This window comes from Ambystoma mexicanum, chromosome 12, assembly GCF_040938575.1.
Source record: "Ambystoma mexicanum isolate Mex_15411 chromosome 12, UKY_AmexF1_1, whole genome shotgun sequence".
In the NCBI taxonomy this organism is placed as follows: domain Eukaryota; kingdom Metazoa; phylum Chordata; class Amphibia; order Caudata; family Ambystomatidae; genus Ambystoma; species Ambystoma mexicanum.
The window spans coordinates 35,586,875-35,607,708 of NC_090936.1; the positions used below are offsets into that span (position 1 = coordinate 35,586,875).

General features: G+C 44.8%; 1 protein-coding gene across 4 annotated transcripts in view; it reads left to right on the forward strand.

Moving 5' to 3' along the window:
• TFEC (transcription factor EC) overlaps positions 1 to 20,834 on the forward strand; it is a 245,196-nt gene that overhangs the window by 153,068 nt on the left and 71,294 nt on the right. The window contains exon 1 of one of the 4 annotated variants that reach the window (XM_069627887.1): positions 4,592 to 4,721. The exons of the other annotated variants lie outside the window; for them this stretch is intronic. Coding sequence (XP_069483988.1) covers positions 4,689 to 4,721 — 33 coding nt within the window. The 5' untranslated portion in view covers positions 4,592 to 4,688. Of the gene's footprint in view, positions 1 to 4,591; positions 4,722 to 20,834 lie in introns of those variants that run through there. 4 annotated transcript variants of the gene reach the window in all.

The following is a 20,834-nucleotide window of genomic DNA, read 5'->3' on the forward strand; positions in this document are numbered from 1 at the left end:
CCTGCAGGAATTGGTGCAGTGAACCCGCTCTGGGGTGAGGGAACATGCTGGCCACCAGTGAGTGTGCTGGCCACCAGTGAGTGGCACACCCATCACCAGACCTGCAGGAATTGGTGCAGTGAACCCGTTCTGGGGTGAGGGAACATGCTGGCCACCAGTGAGTGGCACACCCATCACCAGACCTGCAGGAATTGGTGCAGTGAACCAGCTCTGGGGTGAGGGAACATGCTGGCCACCAGTGAGTGGCACACCCATCACCAGACCTGCAGGATTTGGTGCAGTGAACCCGCTCTGGGGTGAGGGAACATGCTGGCCACCAGTGAGTGGCACACCCATCACCAGACCTGCAGGAATTGGTGCAGTGAACCCGCTCTGGGGTGCGGGAACATGCTGGCCACCAGTGAGTGGCACACCCATCACCAGACCTGCAGGAATTGGTGCAGTGAACCCGCTCTGGGGTGAGGGAACATGCTGGCCACCAGTGAGTGTGCTGGCCACCAGTGAGTGGCACACCCATCACCAGACCTGCAGGAATTGGTGCAGTGAACCCGTTCTGGGGTGAGGGAACATGCTGGCCACCAGTGAGTGGCACACCCATCACCAGACCTGCAGGAATTGGTGCAGTGAACCAGCTCTGGGGTGAGGGAACATGCTGGCCACCAGTGAGTGGCACACCCATCACCAGACCTGCAGGAATTGGTGCAGTGAACCAGCTCTGGGGTGAGGGAACATGCTGGCCACCAGTGAGTGGCACACCCATCACCAGACCTGCAGGAATTGGTGCAGTGAACCCGCTCTGGGGTGAGGGAACATGCTGGCCACCAGTGAGTGGCAAACCCACCATCAATCCTGCAGGAATTGGTGCAGTGAACCCGCTCTGGGGTGAGGGAACATGCTGGCCACCAGTGAGTGGCAAACCCACCATCAATCCTGCAGGAATTGGTGCAGTGAACCAGCTCTGGGGTGAGGGAACATGCTGGCCACCAGTGAGTGGCACAGCCATCACCAGACCTGCAGGAATTGGTGCAGTGAACCCGCTCTGGGGTGAGGGAACATGCTGGCCACCAGTGAGTGGCACACCCATCACCAGACCTGCAGGAATTGGTGCAGTGAACCCGCTCTGGGGTGAGGGAACATGATGGCCACTAGTGAGTGGCACACCCACCATCAAACCTGCAGGAATTGGTGCAGTGAACCAGCTCTGAGTGAACCCGCTGTGGGGTGAGGGAACATGATGGCCACCAGTGAGTGAGTGGCACACCCACCATCAAACCTGCAGGAATTGGTGCAGTGAACCAGCTCTGAGTGAACCAGCTCTGGGGTGACCTTGTCAAGCGCAGAGAGTGGGGCCACTTAGACTTGGAGGTAATGCGTAAGTCACATAATTAACTAATTATGTGTAACAGTCTCCAAGTCCGGGACCGGGAATGGAACCGGTGTTGCTCTGCGCTGTTTTGCTTCCAAGACCAAAAAGTTGCCCCTGAGCTATCTTCCCGGCCAAAATGACCTGAAGCGGTGAGGGTTATGTTTATGCCAGGACCCTGCCCCGTAGGAACTAGTGGGATCATTATAAGTTAGGCGGTAACTGTGGATTTTGCTAAATACCGCAATTATTTTTATTTATTTATTTTTTTCTCTTGTTTTAGTATTAGCAAATATACGTTACAATCAATACAAATGTGAGTACAATAATTAAATAATCCAAGCTTATCTATCCAACCAAAAATATTCAAAACACAGCCCATGAGCATATTCCCTACCCACCCTTGAGACTCAATGTATAAGACATAGCACAAACTACATAAATACCGTCATTTTTATCCTCCATCCAATTCAGTGGTAGGCTCTGTAAGAGCACCAGCGGTATTCCAATACCACCAGAGGTATTAGGAATGACTTTCCAAATGAAAAGCGAGGATTTTTACCTCAACCCGAGAGGTGGAGTTAAACCTTTTACAATTGCCCAAAGGTTTTTCAAACTTGTATCCAGTGTACGGAACATTTATTTTGATTTGGTAATTGCAAGGCAATGAAAATGTGGGCTTCTCTGATGGACCCCACCTTTCACATGTAATGCATTCGAGGGTGAGAAATTATAAATTTGTGTATACTGAAAAAAGCATCGGTCCGTACCATTACAGTGTATTATCCATTTCCACCAGTTGCAATAGAATACCGCTGGAGGTATTCCAGTGCTAATGTTATTACTGGTGCTAACTGCTCTTGGGTGGATTTTTAGAACTACCGCTGGTGGATTTGGTATTTTCTTGCAGTGATATTCCTGGGCAAAAATCCACCCAACTCATAGCTGCCCCCGTATGTGTCTGTGATGACACTGTGAAGCGACGGGATGCCATATGCGCAAATTAGTTCTGGGCAAAAAATCACCATGTTGATAGTGAGCGCGAGCTGCTTTGTGAAAATCCCGCCGGAATACAGATTTGCCAAGGTTGAGCCGGTTAAGGTCCTTTTTATAAAAATGTAAACTGCATGCAGGGGGCCACCCATGTTAGCATGTGCGTGCCGTGGGGTTGCTGCGTGCACTTCTAAAAGCCCATGAGGCGGAGCGAAGTAGTGAAGAATAAAAGTGAGGTGAACTTGATTTTACGCTCTCGCTTAGTAAACGCCATCCGCAAATATGCCTTGCAGGCAGCGTTAACAAACTGATTTCTATGGAATCCGCCTGGCCGTCACCAGGTGCAAAACGAAGGTGGATTCCATAGGAATCGATTTGTTGTTCGGCTGCTAGAAAAGCTCATTGAGGCGTGCAACGAAGCGTGCTGATAAGACTGCCCGGTGGAAAACTTATCTCCACTCCATATCCCGCCTCCGCCTCGTCACTGCACTGAAATGGGACAGAGAGGTAAACCAAGGCCTAAAATGCTTATGGATTCCTATAGGTGCTAAATAGAGGCAGAATCCATAAGAATACGTTGAAAATCACATGCAAGTGTAAAACGTAGTGCACACGGAGGGAGGGAAAGCGCGGGGGCGATGTTAACTCCACTCTGCGCTTCTTCTGCAGCTTTAGACATATACTATATATGATGTGACATTTATAAGGCGCCTGTACACAAGTGTTCGGAATGCTAACTGCATGCAGGCACCCGCTTTAGCAGTTATACGCCAGGAATCCCGGGATGCACACGTTTCCGCCTCAGAGTAAAGTTGGGCACCCTCGCGCCTACCCTTCTTTTCCTCTTTCTATTGTACTTACCAATGGATTCTGACGGAATCTGCCTGGTTACGAGCAGGGGCATAAGCCAAGGCGGACTCCATTGGGATCTATTGGTTTTATGCATGAGACGGGGCGGGGCGCTAATGTGACTCCACCTGGTCACTGCATCACAAAGGGCAGAGTATTAAATGTGGGTCTACATGCCGGTCACCTCGCCCTTACGCCTCCGTTTAACGCACCGCCCCATTTAAGAGGGCACTTGTGTGCGCAGGAAAATGGGCTGAAGCCGGAAATGAGGAGGCAACTTGCTTTTGGGCCTCCATTTCTCGACCCCTCCCCCTCCGCCATTGCGCCTTGGAGGCAGAGCAGCACAGCTCACTGAATAACAAGTGCTATGGCCGACCCATGGTTCTCACTCTGGCTGGTGCGGCTACACCTCTTTATAAAATCAACTAGCCTTAAATGGAAACCCTACTTGCAAAGTGGAGGGTGCCAATCTGAACACTACTTTCCTTTTCCTTAAGTGCCAAGGACGAGTAGTCCTTTTTGCATAGACTTGACTAATAGCCTGGCACTTATGGCCTGATTCATGAAACTTTTAGCATGGTGCAAAGTGACTTTGCACTGCTGGAAAGTGACTTTGCACTGCAAACACCAACCTTGATTCATGGAACTGTTCCAAGTGTAGTTTTGCAGTGCAAAGTCAGTGCTAAGTTATTTTCTACGGCAAAAATGACCACTTGCACTGTCTTTCGACTGCAAAAATGACCACTTGCACTGACTTTCGACTGCAAAAATGACCACTTGCACTGACTTTCCACTGCAAAAATGACCACTTGCACTGACTTTTCACTGCAAAAATACACTTTGCACGGTTCCATGAATCAGGGGTTGTGCAAAGTCACTTTTCAGCAGTGCAAATATTCCATGAATCGGGTCCTTAGTTTCACAGAGTGGTGCAAAGTGTATTTTGCACTGATTTTGCACTGCTCTGTGAAACAAAGTGTTTGTTGGCAGTAGTTCAATGAATCAGTTATTGGTGCTCGCTAAGGCGCCGTTTATGAGGCATGCGCTCCCTGGCGCTATAATCGAGGGATGCTCTTTTAGAATCTGCGGAGCGCTGTGTGCACTCTGGTGGAAATGAGTGCACTGTGTCCACGGATGATAGTAGAGTTGAGAGCAAGAAGGCCGAGGGGGCAGCGCCACTGGTGGGGGCTTGGGGAGCGGGGGAGTTCGCTGGTGTGTGTGGGTGAGTTTGTGGTTGTGCCTGTCGTGGATACATTTCAGGAATGCGGCCTCCGTGCAGCAGTGGGGCTGTTTGAAGCCACTCTCGGGCCAGGCAATCAAAGGGTGACCTCGTCGGAGCCAATTAGATCGGCCCGCGTGCCCCCTTCCATTATAAAGTGCCGGCGAGTTCGGAAAGTGTCAGTGTTGCGACGTCTGGAGAGGGCTCGGACGCCCCCCACGCCCCTTCTCAGGCTTCTCCCTGGGACTGCAGCTGGACACAAGCATGCCTCACTTATCAGACTGCGCCTATTACGAGGTAAGACAGCGCCGCGAAGGGGCATTGTGGTGATGGGCCGCTGCGTGCAGAATGGCCCGGTGTGTGAGAACTCTGTACACCTTTTTTTTCTGGGACCGATAATTATATTTAAGACTGACCGGCTGATAATTAGGATAAAAGGCACGTGTTACTATTAGACTGGTGAGGTGGTTCCAGGTTTCCCCAGAAGGGCCATGGTTTGATAAAAGATTCAGACTTTATGGAACAGCAGTGGACAGTTACACACGTTTTCTGCATCACGTACAGCGTTTTTAAAAGCATGATGGCCGCCGGTTTTAAACACTTTTTTTATGTATTATGTAAAACAAATTCGGGTAAAGAAAACACGTGCTAAGAAACTGATCATTTATGAGTCAGCCCACTAAGGGGGTGAGACGCCAGGGTGGTCCATTCAAGCCGTCATACGTTTCACTTGTTTGAGGGAGGTCAACGCGGGCAGCTTTTCGTGAAGTGCAGCATGCACAGCGCCACGATGCGCCAGGAATAGTCTAGGCGCTAGCATCCAGGCTTCCGCCGCGTTGAGTGGCCGTACCGAGCGTGATAGCGAGAAGGGTGAGGTGTGCCATAAAGGTGACCGTGTGGAAGGTGCCCGCGGTATCACAGATGCGTGAAGGGTGCTTGGGGCACACTGTGGCACAGGGCTCAGTGTCTGGCGGTCCTGCAGGTGCCTGGCCTCTCTTCTAAGGTGTGGCGGTGAGAGGACAGAGTCCTGGCCTCTGGGAAACAAATGGGTCGCATTGGGAGTTTGGTGGTAAATCCACGGATTTACCGCCAGAAATGTTTATCGTTCCCACCACTTGGTCCCGCGGCATCACAGCAGGATGAGTTGTGGCACGGTGGTGACATTCCCATATGAATCCATGAGGATTTTCGGGTGGATTTATCTTGAGTGGTAATTCTGTGTGGTAAATCCGTTGATCAATGGGATAACGTGGAGTATTTACCTCCATATTTTTCCGCTATGTGAATGATCCACTTCACCTCCACGCTTGGAATTTAGTGCTGCTGCAAACGTGGCAGAAATTTCGTTAGCACCAAAAAAGTGTCGGAAATAGAATTACCCCTTTTTTTACCCTATAAGAGTTGCATTGTTTTTTGACCACCTTTGAAAGTTCTGCGGCCTGATCGAGACCCCTTCTGGTGGACCCCAATGTGGGGACAATCTGTTTAGGCAGGAACGCAAAGCTCGTACAGCCCTCATCATACACCATGCGGCAAGGACGCGGACCCCTGCAGTGCATGCGTGTCGCTAAGGGGTTGGGTCAGAGTGGGAGAGGAGAAGGTCCTAGAACTTGTTCTGCTTAAAGTAGTGCGTCTGAGTAGCTGCATGAATGCATGCGCTCGTGGCGTTGTGATCACAGCCTGACGGGATGGATGGTTTGTTTGTTTTATTTATTTCTGTAGCGCGCCTTAACCCAGGGGTATCTGGGCGCTTTCGAAGGTTGCATAGGTTACAGGCATATAGAACATATATTAAGCAGATTTACAAGCGAGCAAAATCATTACATAATTACTTTGTTACAGTAAAAATAATACTAAAGCTACTACGTTGTTCAAGTTTGGCAGTGAAATGTTTCGGATCGGAGGCTCAGCGGTGGAGTGATAATACCACTCGGTCAGCCATTTGATGGAGTTACTTCGGAAGTTAGCAAATGATTTAGATTTTCTCAAGGGTAGTGGGAGCGAGTTCCACAGCTGGGCAGCCATTACTTGGATGCTGATCCTACCAGATTTTTGTAGTTTGTATCTAGGGACTATTACGCTGAGTGTATTGGTTGACCTTGTGGGCCAGATAGATGGATTTAACTGAAACTTTTCTGATAAGTGCTGGGGGGGGGGGGGCGCATGGTTCAGTACTTAATAGGCGAGGGACATCGTTTTGAGTTGAATCTTGTCCTTGATTGACAGCCATTTATATTGTCTACTTGTTTTGGCTATGTGGGCTCTTCTTGGGATGCTCAGTTCTTATCTAAGAACATTATTTTACAAGATTTGTAATTTTTTTAGCACGTATTTACCGGCTCCCAAATAGAGCCCATTGCAATAATTGTGCTTGGACAGTATTAATGCTCTGGCAAGTGTGATGCAACTTTCCTGGGATCTTCTTACCATCTATGTTGAATGAGGTGTAGTCTGAGTTCAGTTTTTTTAGGTTAGCTGTGGAACCACCAATCAGCAGTTCCGTTTTTGTCATCACTCAGGCAGAGGCCGTATGTGGCCATCCACGCCTGAATGATGAGGTACATTTTGTTCACTGATGCTCCATCATCCTCAGAAGTACCCGAGCTAGATAGATGCATTCTCTCGTGCACTTGGTTTGTTTGGTCTATGTTTATAAAACAACAGAAAGAAAAATGGATAGATGGAGAGACTGATGGAGGAGAGATGGATAGATGAATAGAGAGATGGAGAGACTGATGGAGGAGAGATGGATAGATGAATAGAGAGATGGAGAGACTGATGGAGGAGAGATGGATAGATGAGACTGATGGAGGAGAGATGGATAGATCAATAGATGGAGAGACTAATGTAGGAGAGATGAATAGATGAATAGATAGATGGAGAGACTGATGGAGGAGAGATGGATAGATGAATGGATAGATGAGAGACTGATGGAGGAGAGATGGATAGATGAATGGATGGAGAGACTGATGGAGGAGAGATGGATAGATGAATAGATAGATGGAGAGACTGATGGAGGAGAGATGGATAGATCAATAGATGGAGAGACTGATGGTGGAGAGATGGATAGATGAATAGATAGATGAATAGATAGATGGAGACTGATGGAGGAGAGATGGATAGATGGAGAGACTGATGTAGGAGAGATGAATAGATAGATGGAGAGACTGATGGAGGCGAGATGGATAGATGAATAGATAGATGAGAGACTGATGGAGGAGAGATGGATAGATGAATAGATAGATGAGAGACTGATGGAGGAGAGATGGTTAGATGAATGGATGGAGAGACTGATGGAGGAGAGATGGATAGATGAATAGATAGATGGAGAGACTGATGGAGGAGAGATGGATAGATCAATAGATGGAGAGACTGATGGAGGAGAGATGGATAGATGAATAGATAGATGGAGAGACTGATGGAGGAGAGATGGATAGATGAATAAATAGATGGAGAGACTGATGGAGGAGAGATGGCTAGAGGAATAGATAGATGGAGAGACTGATGGAGGAGAGATGGATAGATCAATAGATGGAGAGACTGATGGAGAGACTGATGGAGGAGAGATGGACAGATGAATAGATAGATGAGAGACTGATGGAGGAGAGATGGATAGATGAATAGATAGATGAATAGATAGATGGAGACTGCTGGAGGAGAGATGGATAGATGGAGAATCTGATGTAGGAGAGATGAATAGATGGATGGAGAGACTGATGGAGGCGTGATGAATAGATGAATAGATAGGTGAGAGACTGATGGAGGAGAGATGGATAGATGAATGGATGGAGAGACTGATGGAGGAGAGATGGATAGATGGAGGGACTGATGGAGGAGAGATGATAGATGAATAGATATACGAGAGACTGATGGAGGAGAGATGGATAGATGAATGGATGGAGAGACTGATGGAGGAGAGATGGATAGATGAATAGATAGATGGAGAGACTGATGGAGGAGAGATGGATAGATCAATAGATGGAGAGACTGATGGAGGAGAGATGGATAGATGAATAGATAGATGGAGAGACTGATGGAGGAGAGATGGATAGATGAATAGATGAGAGACTGATGGAGAGACTGATGGAGGAGAGATGGATAGATCGAGAGACTAATGTAGGAGAGATGGCTAGAGGAATAGATAGATGGGGAGACTGATGGAGGAGAGATGGATAGATGAATAGATAGATGGAGAGACTGATGGAGGAGAGATGGATAGATCAATAGATGAGAGACTGATGGAGAGACTGATGGAGGAGAGATGGATAGATGAATAGATAGATGAATAGATAGATGGAGAATCTGATGTAGGAGAGATGAATAGATGAATAGATAGATGGAGAGACTGATGGAGGCGAGATGGATAGATGAATAGATAGATGAGAGACTGATGGAGGAGAGATGGATAGATGAATGGATGGAGAGACTGATGGAGGAGAGATGGATAGATGGAGGGACTGATGGAGGAGAGATGATAATGAATCGATAGACGAGAGACTGATGGAGGACAGATGAATAGATGAGAGACTGATGGAGGAGAGATGGATAGATGAATGGATGGAGAGACTGATGGAGGAGAGATGGATAGATGAATAGATAGATGGAGAGACTGATGGAGGAGAGATGGATAGATCAATAGATGGAGAGACTGATGGAGGAGAGATGGATAGATGAATAGATAGATGGAGAGACTGATGGAGGAGAGATGGATAGATGAATAGATAGATGAGAGACTGATGGAGGAGAGATGGATAGATGGAGAGACTAATGTAGGAGAGATGGCTAGAGGAATAGATAGATGGGGAGAATGATGGAGGAGAGATGGATAGAAGAATAGATAGGTGGAGAGACTGATGGAGGAGAGAAGGATAGATTAATAGAGAGATGAGAGACTGATGGAGGAGAGATGGATAGACGAGAGACTAATGTAGTAGAGATGGATAGATGAATAGATAGATGAGAGACTGATGGAGGAGAGCTGGATAGGTGAATAGATAGATGAGAGACTGATGGAGGAGAGATGGATAGGTGACTAGATAGATGAGAGACTGATGGAGGAGAGATGTATAGATGAATGGATGGAGAGACTGATGGAGGAGAGATGGATAGATGAATAGATGGAGAGACTGATGGAGGAGAGATGGATAGATCAATAGATGGAGAGACTGATGGAGGAGAGATGGATAGATGAATAGATAGATGGAGAGACTGATGGAGGAGAGATGGATAGATGAATAGATAGATGAGAGACTGATGGAGGAGAGATGGATAGATGAGTCTGATGGAGGAGAGATGGATAGATGGAGAGACTAATGCAGGAGAGATGGATAGATGAATAGATAGATGGAGAGACTGATGGAGGAGAGATGGATAGATTAATAGATAGATGAGAGACTGATGGAGGAGAGATGGATAGATTAATAGATAGACGAGAGACTGATGGAGGAGAGATTGATAAAAGAGAGACTGATGGAGGAGAGATGGATAGATGGAGAGACTAATGTAGGAGAGATGGATAGATGAATAGATAGATGGAGAGGCTGATGGAGGAGAGATGGATAGATGAATAGATAGATGGAGACTGATGGAGGAGAGATGGATAGATGGATAGATGAGAGACTGATGGAGGAGAGATGGATAGATGGAGAGACTAATGTAGGAGAGATGGATAGATTAATAGATAGATGGAGATACTGATGGAGGAGAGATGAATAGATAGATGAGAGACTGATGGAGGAGAGATGGATAGATAGATGGAGAGACTGATGGAGGAGAGATGGATAGATGAATAGATAGATGGGGAGACTGATGGAGGAGAGATGGATAGATGAATAGACGGAGAGACTGATGGAGGAGAGATGGATAGATGAATAGATAGATGAGAGTCTGATGGAGGAGAGATGGATAGATGAATAGATAGATGGAGAGACTGATGGAGGAGAGATGGATAGATGAATAGATAGATGAGAGACTGATGGAGGAGAAATGGATAGATGAATATATAGATGGAGAGAGTGATGGAGGAGAGATGGATATATGAATAGATAGACGGAGAGACTGATGGAGGAGAGATGATAGTTGCATAGATGGAGAGACTGATGGAGGAGAGATGGATAGATGAATAGATGGATGGAGAGACTGATGGAGGAGAGATGGATAGATGAATAGATGGAGAGACTGATGGCGGAGAGATGGATAGATGAATAGATAGATAGAAAGACTGATGGAGGAGAGATGGATAGATGAATAGCTGGAGAGACTGATGGCGGAGAGATGGATAGACAAATAGATACATGGAGAGACTGATGGAGGAGAGATGGATAGATGAATACATAGATGAGAGACTTATGGAGGAGAGATGGATAGATGAATAGATGGAAAGACTGATGTAGGAGAGATGGATAGATGAATAGATAGATGCAGAGACTGATGCAGGAGAGATGGATAGATGAATGGATGGAGAGACTGATGGAGGAGAGATGGATAGATGAATAGATAGATGAGACTGATGGAGGAGAGATGGATAGATGCATAGATAGATGCAGAGACTGATGCAGGAGAGATGGATAGATGAATGGATGGAGAGACTGATGGAGGAGAGATGGATAGATGAATAGATAGATGAATAGATAGATGAGACTGATGGAGGAGAGATGGATAGATGCATAGATAGATGCAGAGACTGATGCAAGAGAGATGGATAGATGAATGGATGGAGAGACTGATGGAGGAGAGATGGATAGATGAATAGATGACTAGATAGATGGAGACTGATGGGGGAGAGATGGATAGATGGAGAGATAGATGAGAGACGATGGAGGAGAGATGGATAGATGAATGGATGGAGAGACTGATGGAGGAGAGATGGATAGATGAATAGATAGATGGAGAGACTGATGGAGGAGAGATGGATAGATGAATAGATAGATGAGAGACTGATGGAGGAGAGATGGATAGATGAGACTGATGGAGGAGAGATGGATAGATGAATGGATGGAGAGACTGATGGAGGAGAGATGGATAGATGAATAGATAGACGAGAGACCGATGGAGGAGAGATGGATAGATGGAGAGACTAATGTAGGAGAGATGGATAGATGAATAGATAGATGGAGAGACTGATGGAGGAGAGATGGATAGAATAATAGATAGATGAGAGACTGATGGAGGAGAGATGGATAGATGAGAGACCGATGGAGGAGAGATGGATAGATGGAGAGACTAATGTAGGAGAGATGGATAGATGAATAGATAGATGGAAAGGCTGATGGAGGAGAGATGGATAGATGAATAGATAGATGGAGACTGATGGAGGAGAGATGGATAGATGGATAGATGAGAGACTGATGGAGGAGAGATGGATAGATGGAGAGACTAATGGAGGAGAGATGGATAGATTAATAGATAGACGGAGATACTGATGGAGGAGAGATGAAGAATAGATAGATGAGAGACTGATGGAGGAGAGATGGATAGATAGATGGAGAGACTGATGGAGGAGAGATGGATAGATGAATAGATAGATGGGGAGACTGATGGAGGAGAGATGGATAGATGAATAGACGGAGAGACTGATGGAGGAGAGATGGATAGATGAATAGATAGATGAGAGTCTGATGGAGGAGAGATGGATAGATGAATAGATAGATGGAGAGACTGATGGAGGAGAGATGGATAGATGAATAGATAGATGAGAGACTGATGGAGGAGAGATGGATAGATGAATAGATAGATGAGGGACTGATGGAGGAGAAATGGATAGATGAATAGATAGATGGAGAGACTGATGGAGGAGAGATGGATATATGAATAGATAGACGGAGAGACTGATGGAGGAGAGATGGATAGATGCATAGATGGAGAGACTGATGGAGGAGAGATGGATAGATGAATAGATAGATGGAGAGACTGATGGAGGAGAGATGGATAGATGAATAGATGGAGAGACTGATGGCGGAGAGATGGATAGATGAATAGATAGATAGAAAGACTGATGGAGGAGAGATGGATAGATGAATAGCTGGAGAGACTGATGGCGGAGAGATGGATAGACAAATAGATACATGGAGAGACTGATGGAGGAGAGATGGATAGATAGATGGAGAGATGGATAGACGAATACATAGATGAGAGACTTATGGAGGAGAGATGGATAGATGAATAGATGGAAAGACTGATGTAGGAGAGATGGATAGATGAATAGATAGATGAGAGACTGATGGAGGAGAGATGGATAGATGCATAGATAGATGCAGAGACTGATGCAGGAGAGATGGATAGATGAATGGATGCAGAGACTGATGGAGGAGAGATGGATAGATGAATAGATAGATGAGAGACTGATGGAGGAGAGATGGATAGATGCATAGATAGATGCAGAGACTGATGCAGGAGAGATGGATAGATGAATAGATAGATGAGACACTGATGGAGGAGGGATGGATAGATGAATAGATAGATGGAGAGATTGATGGAGGAGAGATGGATAGATGAATAGATAGATGGAGAGACTGATGGAGGAGAGATGGATAGATGAATAGATAGATGAAAGACTGATGGAGAGATGGATAGATGAATAGATAGATGAAAGACTGATGGAGAGATGGATAGATGAGAGACTGATGGAGGAGAGATGGATAGATGAATGGATGGAGAGACTGATGGAGGAGAGATGGATAGATGAATAGATAGATGGAGAGACTGATGGAGGAGAGATGGATAGATCAATAGATAGATGGAGAGACTGATGGAGGAGAGATGGATAGATGAGAGACTGATGGAGGAGAGATGGATAAATGGAGAGACTAATGTAGGAGAGATGGATAGATAGACTGATGGAGGAGAGATGGATAGATGAATAGATAGATGAGAGACTGATGGAGGAGAGATGGATAGATGAATGGATGGAGAGACTGATGGAGAGATGGATAGATGAATAGATAGATGGAGAGACTGATGGAGGAGAGATGGATAGATCAATAGATGGAGAGACTGTTGAGGAGAGATGGATAGATGAATAGATATATGGAGAGACTGATGGAGGAGAGATGGATAGATGAATAGATAGATGAGACTGATGGAGGAGAGATGGATAGTTGAGACTGATGGAGGAGAGATGGATAGATGGAGAGACTAATGTAGGAGAGATGGATAGATGAATAGATAGATGGAGAGACTGATGGAGGAGAGATGGATAGATGAATAGATAGATGGAGACTGATGGAGGAGAGATGGATAGATGAGACTGATGGAGGAGAGATGGATAGATGGAGAGACTAATGTAGGAGAGATGGATAGATGAATAGATAGATGGAGAGACTGATGGAGGAGAGATGAATAGATAGATGAGACTGATGGAGGAGAGATGGATATATAGATGGAGAGACTGATGGAGGAGAGATGGATAGATGAATAGATAGATGGAGAGACTGATGGAGGAGAGATGGATAGATGAATAGACGGAGAGACTGATGGAGGAGAGATGGATAGATGAATAGATAGATGAGACTGGAGGAGAGATGGATAGATGAATAGATAGATGGAGAGACTGATGGAGAAGAGCTGGATAGATGAATACATGGATGAGAGACTGATGGAGGAGAGATGGATAGATGAATAGATAGATGAGAGACTGATGGAGGAGAAATGGATAGATGAATAGATAGATGGAGAGACTGATGGAGGAGAGATGGATAGATGAATAGACGGAGAGACTGATGGAGGAGAGATGGATAGATGAATAGATGGAGAGACTGATGGAGGAGAGATGAATAGATAGATGCAGAGACTGATGGAGGAGAGATGGATAGATGAATAGATGGAGAGACTGATGGCGGAGAGATGGATAGATGAATAGATAGAACGACTGATGGAGGAGAGATGGATAGATGAATAGATGGAGAGACTGATGGTGGAGAGATGGATAGACAAATATATACATGGAGAGACTGATGGAGGAGAGATGGATAGATGGAGAGACTGATGGAGGAGAGATGGATAGATGAATACATAGATGGAGAGACTGATGGAGGAGAGATGGATAGATGAATAGACGGAGAGACTGATGGAGGAGAGATGGATAGATGAATAGATGGAGAGACTGATGGAGGAGAGATGAATAGATAGATGGAGAGACTGATGGAGGAGAGATGGATAGATGGATAGATGGAGAGACTGATGGCGGAGAGATGGATAGATGAATAGATAGATAGAAAGACTGATGGAGGAGAGATGGATAGATGAATAGATGGAGAGACTGATGGTGGAGAGATGGATAGACAAATATATACATGGAGAGTCTGATGGAGGAGAGATGGATAGATAGATGGAGAGACTGATGTAGGAGAGATGGATAGATGAATACATAGATGAGAGACTTATGGAGGAGAGATGGATAGATGAATAGATGGAAAGACTGATGTAGGAGAGATGGATAGATGAATAGATAGATGAGAGACTGATGGCGGAGAGATGGATAGATGAATAGATAGATGGAGAGACTGATGGAGTAGAGATGAATGGATGGAGAGACTGATGGAGGAGAGATGGATAGATGAATAGATAGATGAGAGACTGATGAAGGAGAGATGGATAGATGGAGAGACTGATGGAGGAGAGATGGATAGATGAATACATAGATGAGAGACTTACGGAGGAGAGATGGATAGATGAATAGATAGATCGAGAGACTGATGGAGGAGAGATGATAGATGCATAGATAGATGGAGAGACTGATGGAGGAGAAATGAATGGATGGAGAGACTGATGGAGGAGAGATGGATAGATGAATAGATAGATGAGAGACTGATGAAGGAGAGATGGATAGATGGAGAGACTGATGTAGGAGTGATGGACAGATGAATGGATGGAGAGACTGATGGAGAGATGGATAGATGAATAGATAGAGGAGAGACTGATGAAGGAGAGATGGATAGATGGAGAGACTGATGGAGGAGAGATGGATAGATGAATACATAGATGAGAGACTTATGGAGGAGAGATGGATAGATGAATAGATAGATGGAGAGACTGATGGAGGAGAAATGAATGGATGGAGAGACTGATGGAGGAGAGATGGATAGATGAATAGATAGACGAGAGACTGATGAAGGAGAGATGGATAGATGGAGAGACTGATGGAGGAGAGATGGATAAATGAATAGATGGAGAGACTGATAGAGGAGAGATGGATAGATGAATAGATAGATGGAGAGACTGATGGAGGAGAGATGGATAGATGAATAGATAGATGGAGAGACTGATGGAGGAGAGATGGATAGATGAATAGATAGATGAGAGACTGATGGAGGAGAGATGGATAGATAGATGGAGAGACTGATGGAGGAGAGATGGATAGATGAATAGATAGATGGAGAGACTGATGGAGTAGAGATGAATGATGGAAATACTGATGTAGGAGTGATGGATAGATGAATGGATGGAGAGACTGATGGCGGAGAGATGGATAGATGAATAGATAGATAGAAAGACTGATGGAGGAGAGATGGATAGATGAATAGCTGGAGAGACTGATGGCGGAGAGATGGATAGACAAATAGATACATGGAGAGACTGATGGAGGAGAGATGGATAGATAGATGGAGAGATGGATAGACGAATACATAGATGAGACTTATGGAGGAGAGATGGATAGATGAATAGATGGAAAGACTGATGTAGGAGAGATGGATAGATGAATAGATAGATGAGAGACTGATGGAGGAGAGATGGATAGATGCATAGATAGATGCAGACACTGATGCAGGAGAGATGGATAGATGAATGGATGGAGAGACTGATGGAGGAGAGATGGATAGATGAATAGATAGATGAGAGACTGATGGAGGAGAGATGGATAGATGCATAGATAGATGCAGAGACTGATGCAGGAGAGATGGATAGATGAATAGATAGATGAGACACTGATGGAGGAGGGATGGATAGATGAATAGATAGATGGAGAGATTGATGGAGGAGAGATGGATAGATGAATAGATAGATGGAGAGACTGATGGAGGAGAGATGGATAGATGAATAGATAGATGAAAGACTGATGGAGGAGAGATGGATAGATGAATAGATAGATGAAAGACTGATGGAGAGATGGATAGATGAGAGACTGATGGAGGAGAGATGGATAGATGAATGGATGGAGAGACTGATGGAGGAGAGATGGATAGATGAATAGATAGATGGAGAGACTGATGGAGGAGAGATGGATAGATCAATAGATAGATGGAGAGACTGATGGAGGAGAGATGGATAGATGAGAGACTGATGGAGGAGAGATGGATAAATGGAGAGACTAATGTAGGAGAGATGGATAGATAGACTGATGGAGGAGAGATGGATAGATGAATAGATAGATGAGAGACTGATGGAGGAGAGATGGATAGATGAATGGATGGAGAGACTGATGGAGAGATGGATAGATGAATAGATAGATGGAGAGACTGATGGAGGAGAGATGGATAGATCAATAGATGGAGAGACTGTTGAGGAGAGATGGATAGATGAATAGATATATGGAGAGACTGATGGAGGAGAGATGGATAGATGAATAGATAGATGAGACTGATGGAGGAGAGATGGATAGTTGAGACTGATGGAGGAGAGATGGATAGATGGAGAGACTAATGTAGGAGAGATGGATAGATGAATAGATAGATGGAGAGACTGATGGAGGAGAGATGGATAGATGAATAGATAGATGGAGACTGATGGAGGAGAGATGGATAGATGAGACTGATGGAGGAGAGATGGATAGATGGAGAGACTAATGTAGGAGAGATGGATAGATGAATAGATAGATGGAGAGACTGATGGAGGAGAGATGAATAGATAGATGAGACTGATGGAGGAGAGATGGATAGATAGATGGAGAGACTGATGGAGGAGAGATGGATAGATGAATAGATAGATGGAGAGACTGATGGAGGAGAGATGGATAGATGAATAGACGGAGAGACTGATGGAGGAGAGATGGATAGATGAATAGATAGATGAGACTGGAGGAGAGATGGATAGATGAATAGATAGATGGAGAGACTGATGGAGAAGAGCTGGATAGATGAATACATGGATGAGAGACTGATGGAGGAGAGATGGATAGATGAATAGATAGATGAGAGACTGATGGAGGAGAAATGGATAGATGAATAGATAGATGGAGAGACTGATGGAGGAGAGATGGATAGATGAATAGACGGAGAGACTGATGGAGGAGAGATGGATAGATGAATAGATGGAGAGACTGATGGAGGAGAGATGAATAGATAGATGCAGAGACTGATGGAGGAGAGATGGATAGATGAATAGATGGAGAGACTGATGGCGGAGAGATGGATAGATGAATAGATAGAACGACTGATGGAGGAGAGATGGATAGATGAATAGATGGAGAGACTGATGGTGGAGAGATGGATAGACAAATATATACATGGAGAGACTGATGGAGGAGAGATGGATAGATGGAGAGACTGATGGAGGAGAGATGGATAGATGAATACATAGATGGAGAGACTGATGGAGGAGAGATGGATAGATGAATAGACGGAGAGACTGATGGAGGAGAGATGGATAGATGAATAGATGGAGAGACTGATGGAGGAGAGATGAATAGATAGATGGAGAGACTGATGGAGGAGAGATGGATAGATGGATAGATGGAGAGACTGATGGCGGAGAGATGGATAGATGAATAGATAGATAGAAAGACTGATGGAGGAGAGATGGATAGATGAATAGATGGAGAGACTGATGGTGGAGAGATGGATAGACAAATATATACATGGAGAGTCTGATGGAGGAGAGATGGATAGATAGATGGAGAGACTGATGTAGGAGAGATGGATAGATGAATACATAGATGAGAGACTTATGGAGGAGAGATGGATAGATGAATAGATGGAAAGACTGATGTAGGAGAGATGGATAGATGAATAGATAGATGAGAGACTGATGGCGGAGAGATGGATAGATGAATAGATAGATGGAGAGACTGATGGAGTAGAGATGAATGGATGGAGAGACTGATGGAGTAGAGATGGATAGATGAATAGATAGATGAGAGACTGATGAAGGAGAGATGGATAGATGGAGAGACTGATGGAGGAGAGATGGATAGATGAATACATAGATGAGAGACTTACGGAGGAGAGATGGATAGATGAATAGATAGATCGAGAGACTGATGGAGGAGAGATGATAGATGCATAGATAGATGGAGAGACTGATGGAGGAGAAATGAATGGATGGAGAGACTGATGGAGGAGAGATGGATAGATGAATAGATAGATGAGAGACTGATGAAGGAGAGATGGATAGATGGAGAGACTGATGTAGGAGTGATGGACAGATGAATGGATGGAGAGACTGATGGAGAGATGGATAGATGAATAGATAGAGGAGAGACTGATGAAGGAGAGATGGATAGATGGAGAGACTGATGGAGGAGAGATGGATAGATGAATACATAGATGAGAGACTTATGGAGGAGAGATGGATAGATGAATAGATAGATCGAGAGACTGATGGAGGAGAGATGATAGATGCATAGATAAATGAAGAGACTGATGCAGGAGAGATGGATAGATGAATAGATAGATGGAGAGACTGATGGAGGAGAAATGAATGGATGGAGAGACTGATGGAGGAGAGATGGATAGATGAATAGATAGATGAGAGACTGATGAAGGAGAGATGGATAGATGGAGAGACTGATGGAGGAGAGATGGATAAATGAATAGATGGAGAGACTGATAGAGGAGAGATGGATAGATGAATAGATAGATGGAGAGACTGATGGAGGAGAGATGGATAGATGAATAGATAGATGGAGAGACTGATGGAGGAGAGATGGATAGATGAATAGATAGATGAGAGACTGATGGAGGAGAGATGGATAGATAGACGGAGAGACTGATGGAGGAGAGATGGATAGATGAATAGATAGATGGAGAGACTGATGGAGTAGAGATGAATGATGGAAATACTGATGTAGGAGTGATGGATAGATGAATGGATGGAGAGACTGATGGAGGAGAGATGGATAAATGAATAGATAGATGAGAGACTGATGAAGGAGAGATGGAGAGACTGATGGAGGAGGGATGTATAGATGAATACATAGATGAGACTTATGGAGGAGAGATGGATAGATGAATAGATAGATCGAGAGACTGATGGGGAGAGATGGATAGATGCATAGATAGATGCAGAGACTGATGCAGGAGAGATGGATAGATGAATAGATAGATGGAGAGACTGATGGCAGAGAGATGGATAGATGAATAGATAGATAGAAAGACTGATGGAGGAGAGATGGATAGATGAATAGATGGAGAGAATGATGGTGGAGAGATGGATAGATGAATAGATAGATGAGAGACTGATGGCGGAGAGATGGATAGATGAATAGATAGATGGAGAGACTGATGGAGTAGAGATGAATGGATGGAGAGACTGATGGAGGAGAGATGGATAGATAGATGGAGAGACTGATGGAGGAGAGATGGATAGGTTAATACATAGATGAGAGACTTATGGAGGAGAGATGGATAGATGAATAGATAGATGGAGAGACTGATGGAGTAGAGATGAATGGATGGAGAGACTGATGGAGGAGAGATGGATAGATGAATAGATAGATGAGAGACTGATGAAGGAGAGATGGATAGATGGCGAGACTGATGGAGGAGAGATGGATAGATGAATACATAGATGAGAGACTTATGGAGGAGAGATGGATAGATGAATAGATAGATCGAGAGACTGATGGAGGAGAGATGATAGATGCATAGATAGATGGAGAGACTGATGGAGGAGAAATGAATGGATGGAGAGACTGATGGAGGAGAGATGGATAGATGAATAGATAGATGAGAGACTGATGAAGGAGAGATGGATAGATGGAGAGACTGATGGAGGAGAGATGGATAAATGAATAGATGGAGAGACTGATGCAGGAGTGATGGATAGATGAATGATGGAGAGACTGATGGAGGAGAGATGGATAGATGAATAGATAGAGGAGAGACTGATGAAGGAGAGATGGATAGATGGAGAGACTGATGGAGGAGAGATGGATAGATGAATACATAGATGAGAGACTTATGGAGGAGAGATGGATAGATGAATAGATAGATCGAGAGACTGATGGAGGAGAGATGCTAGATGCATAGATAGATGAAGAGACTGATGCAGGAGAGATGGATAGATGAATGGATGGAGAGACTGATGGAGGAGAGATGGATAGATGAATAGATAGATGAGAGACTGATGAAGGAGAGATGGATAGATGGAGAGACTGATGGAGGAGAGATGGATAAATGAATAGATGGAGAGACTGATAGAGGAGAGATGGATAGATGAATAGATAGATGGGGAGACTGATGGAGGAGAGATGGATAG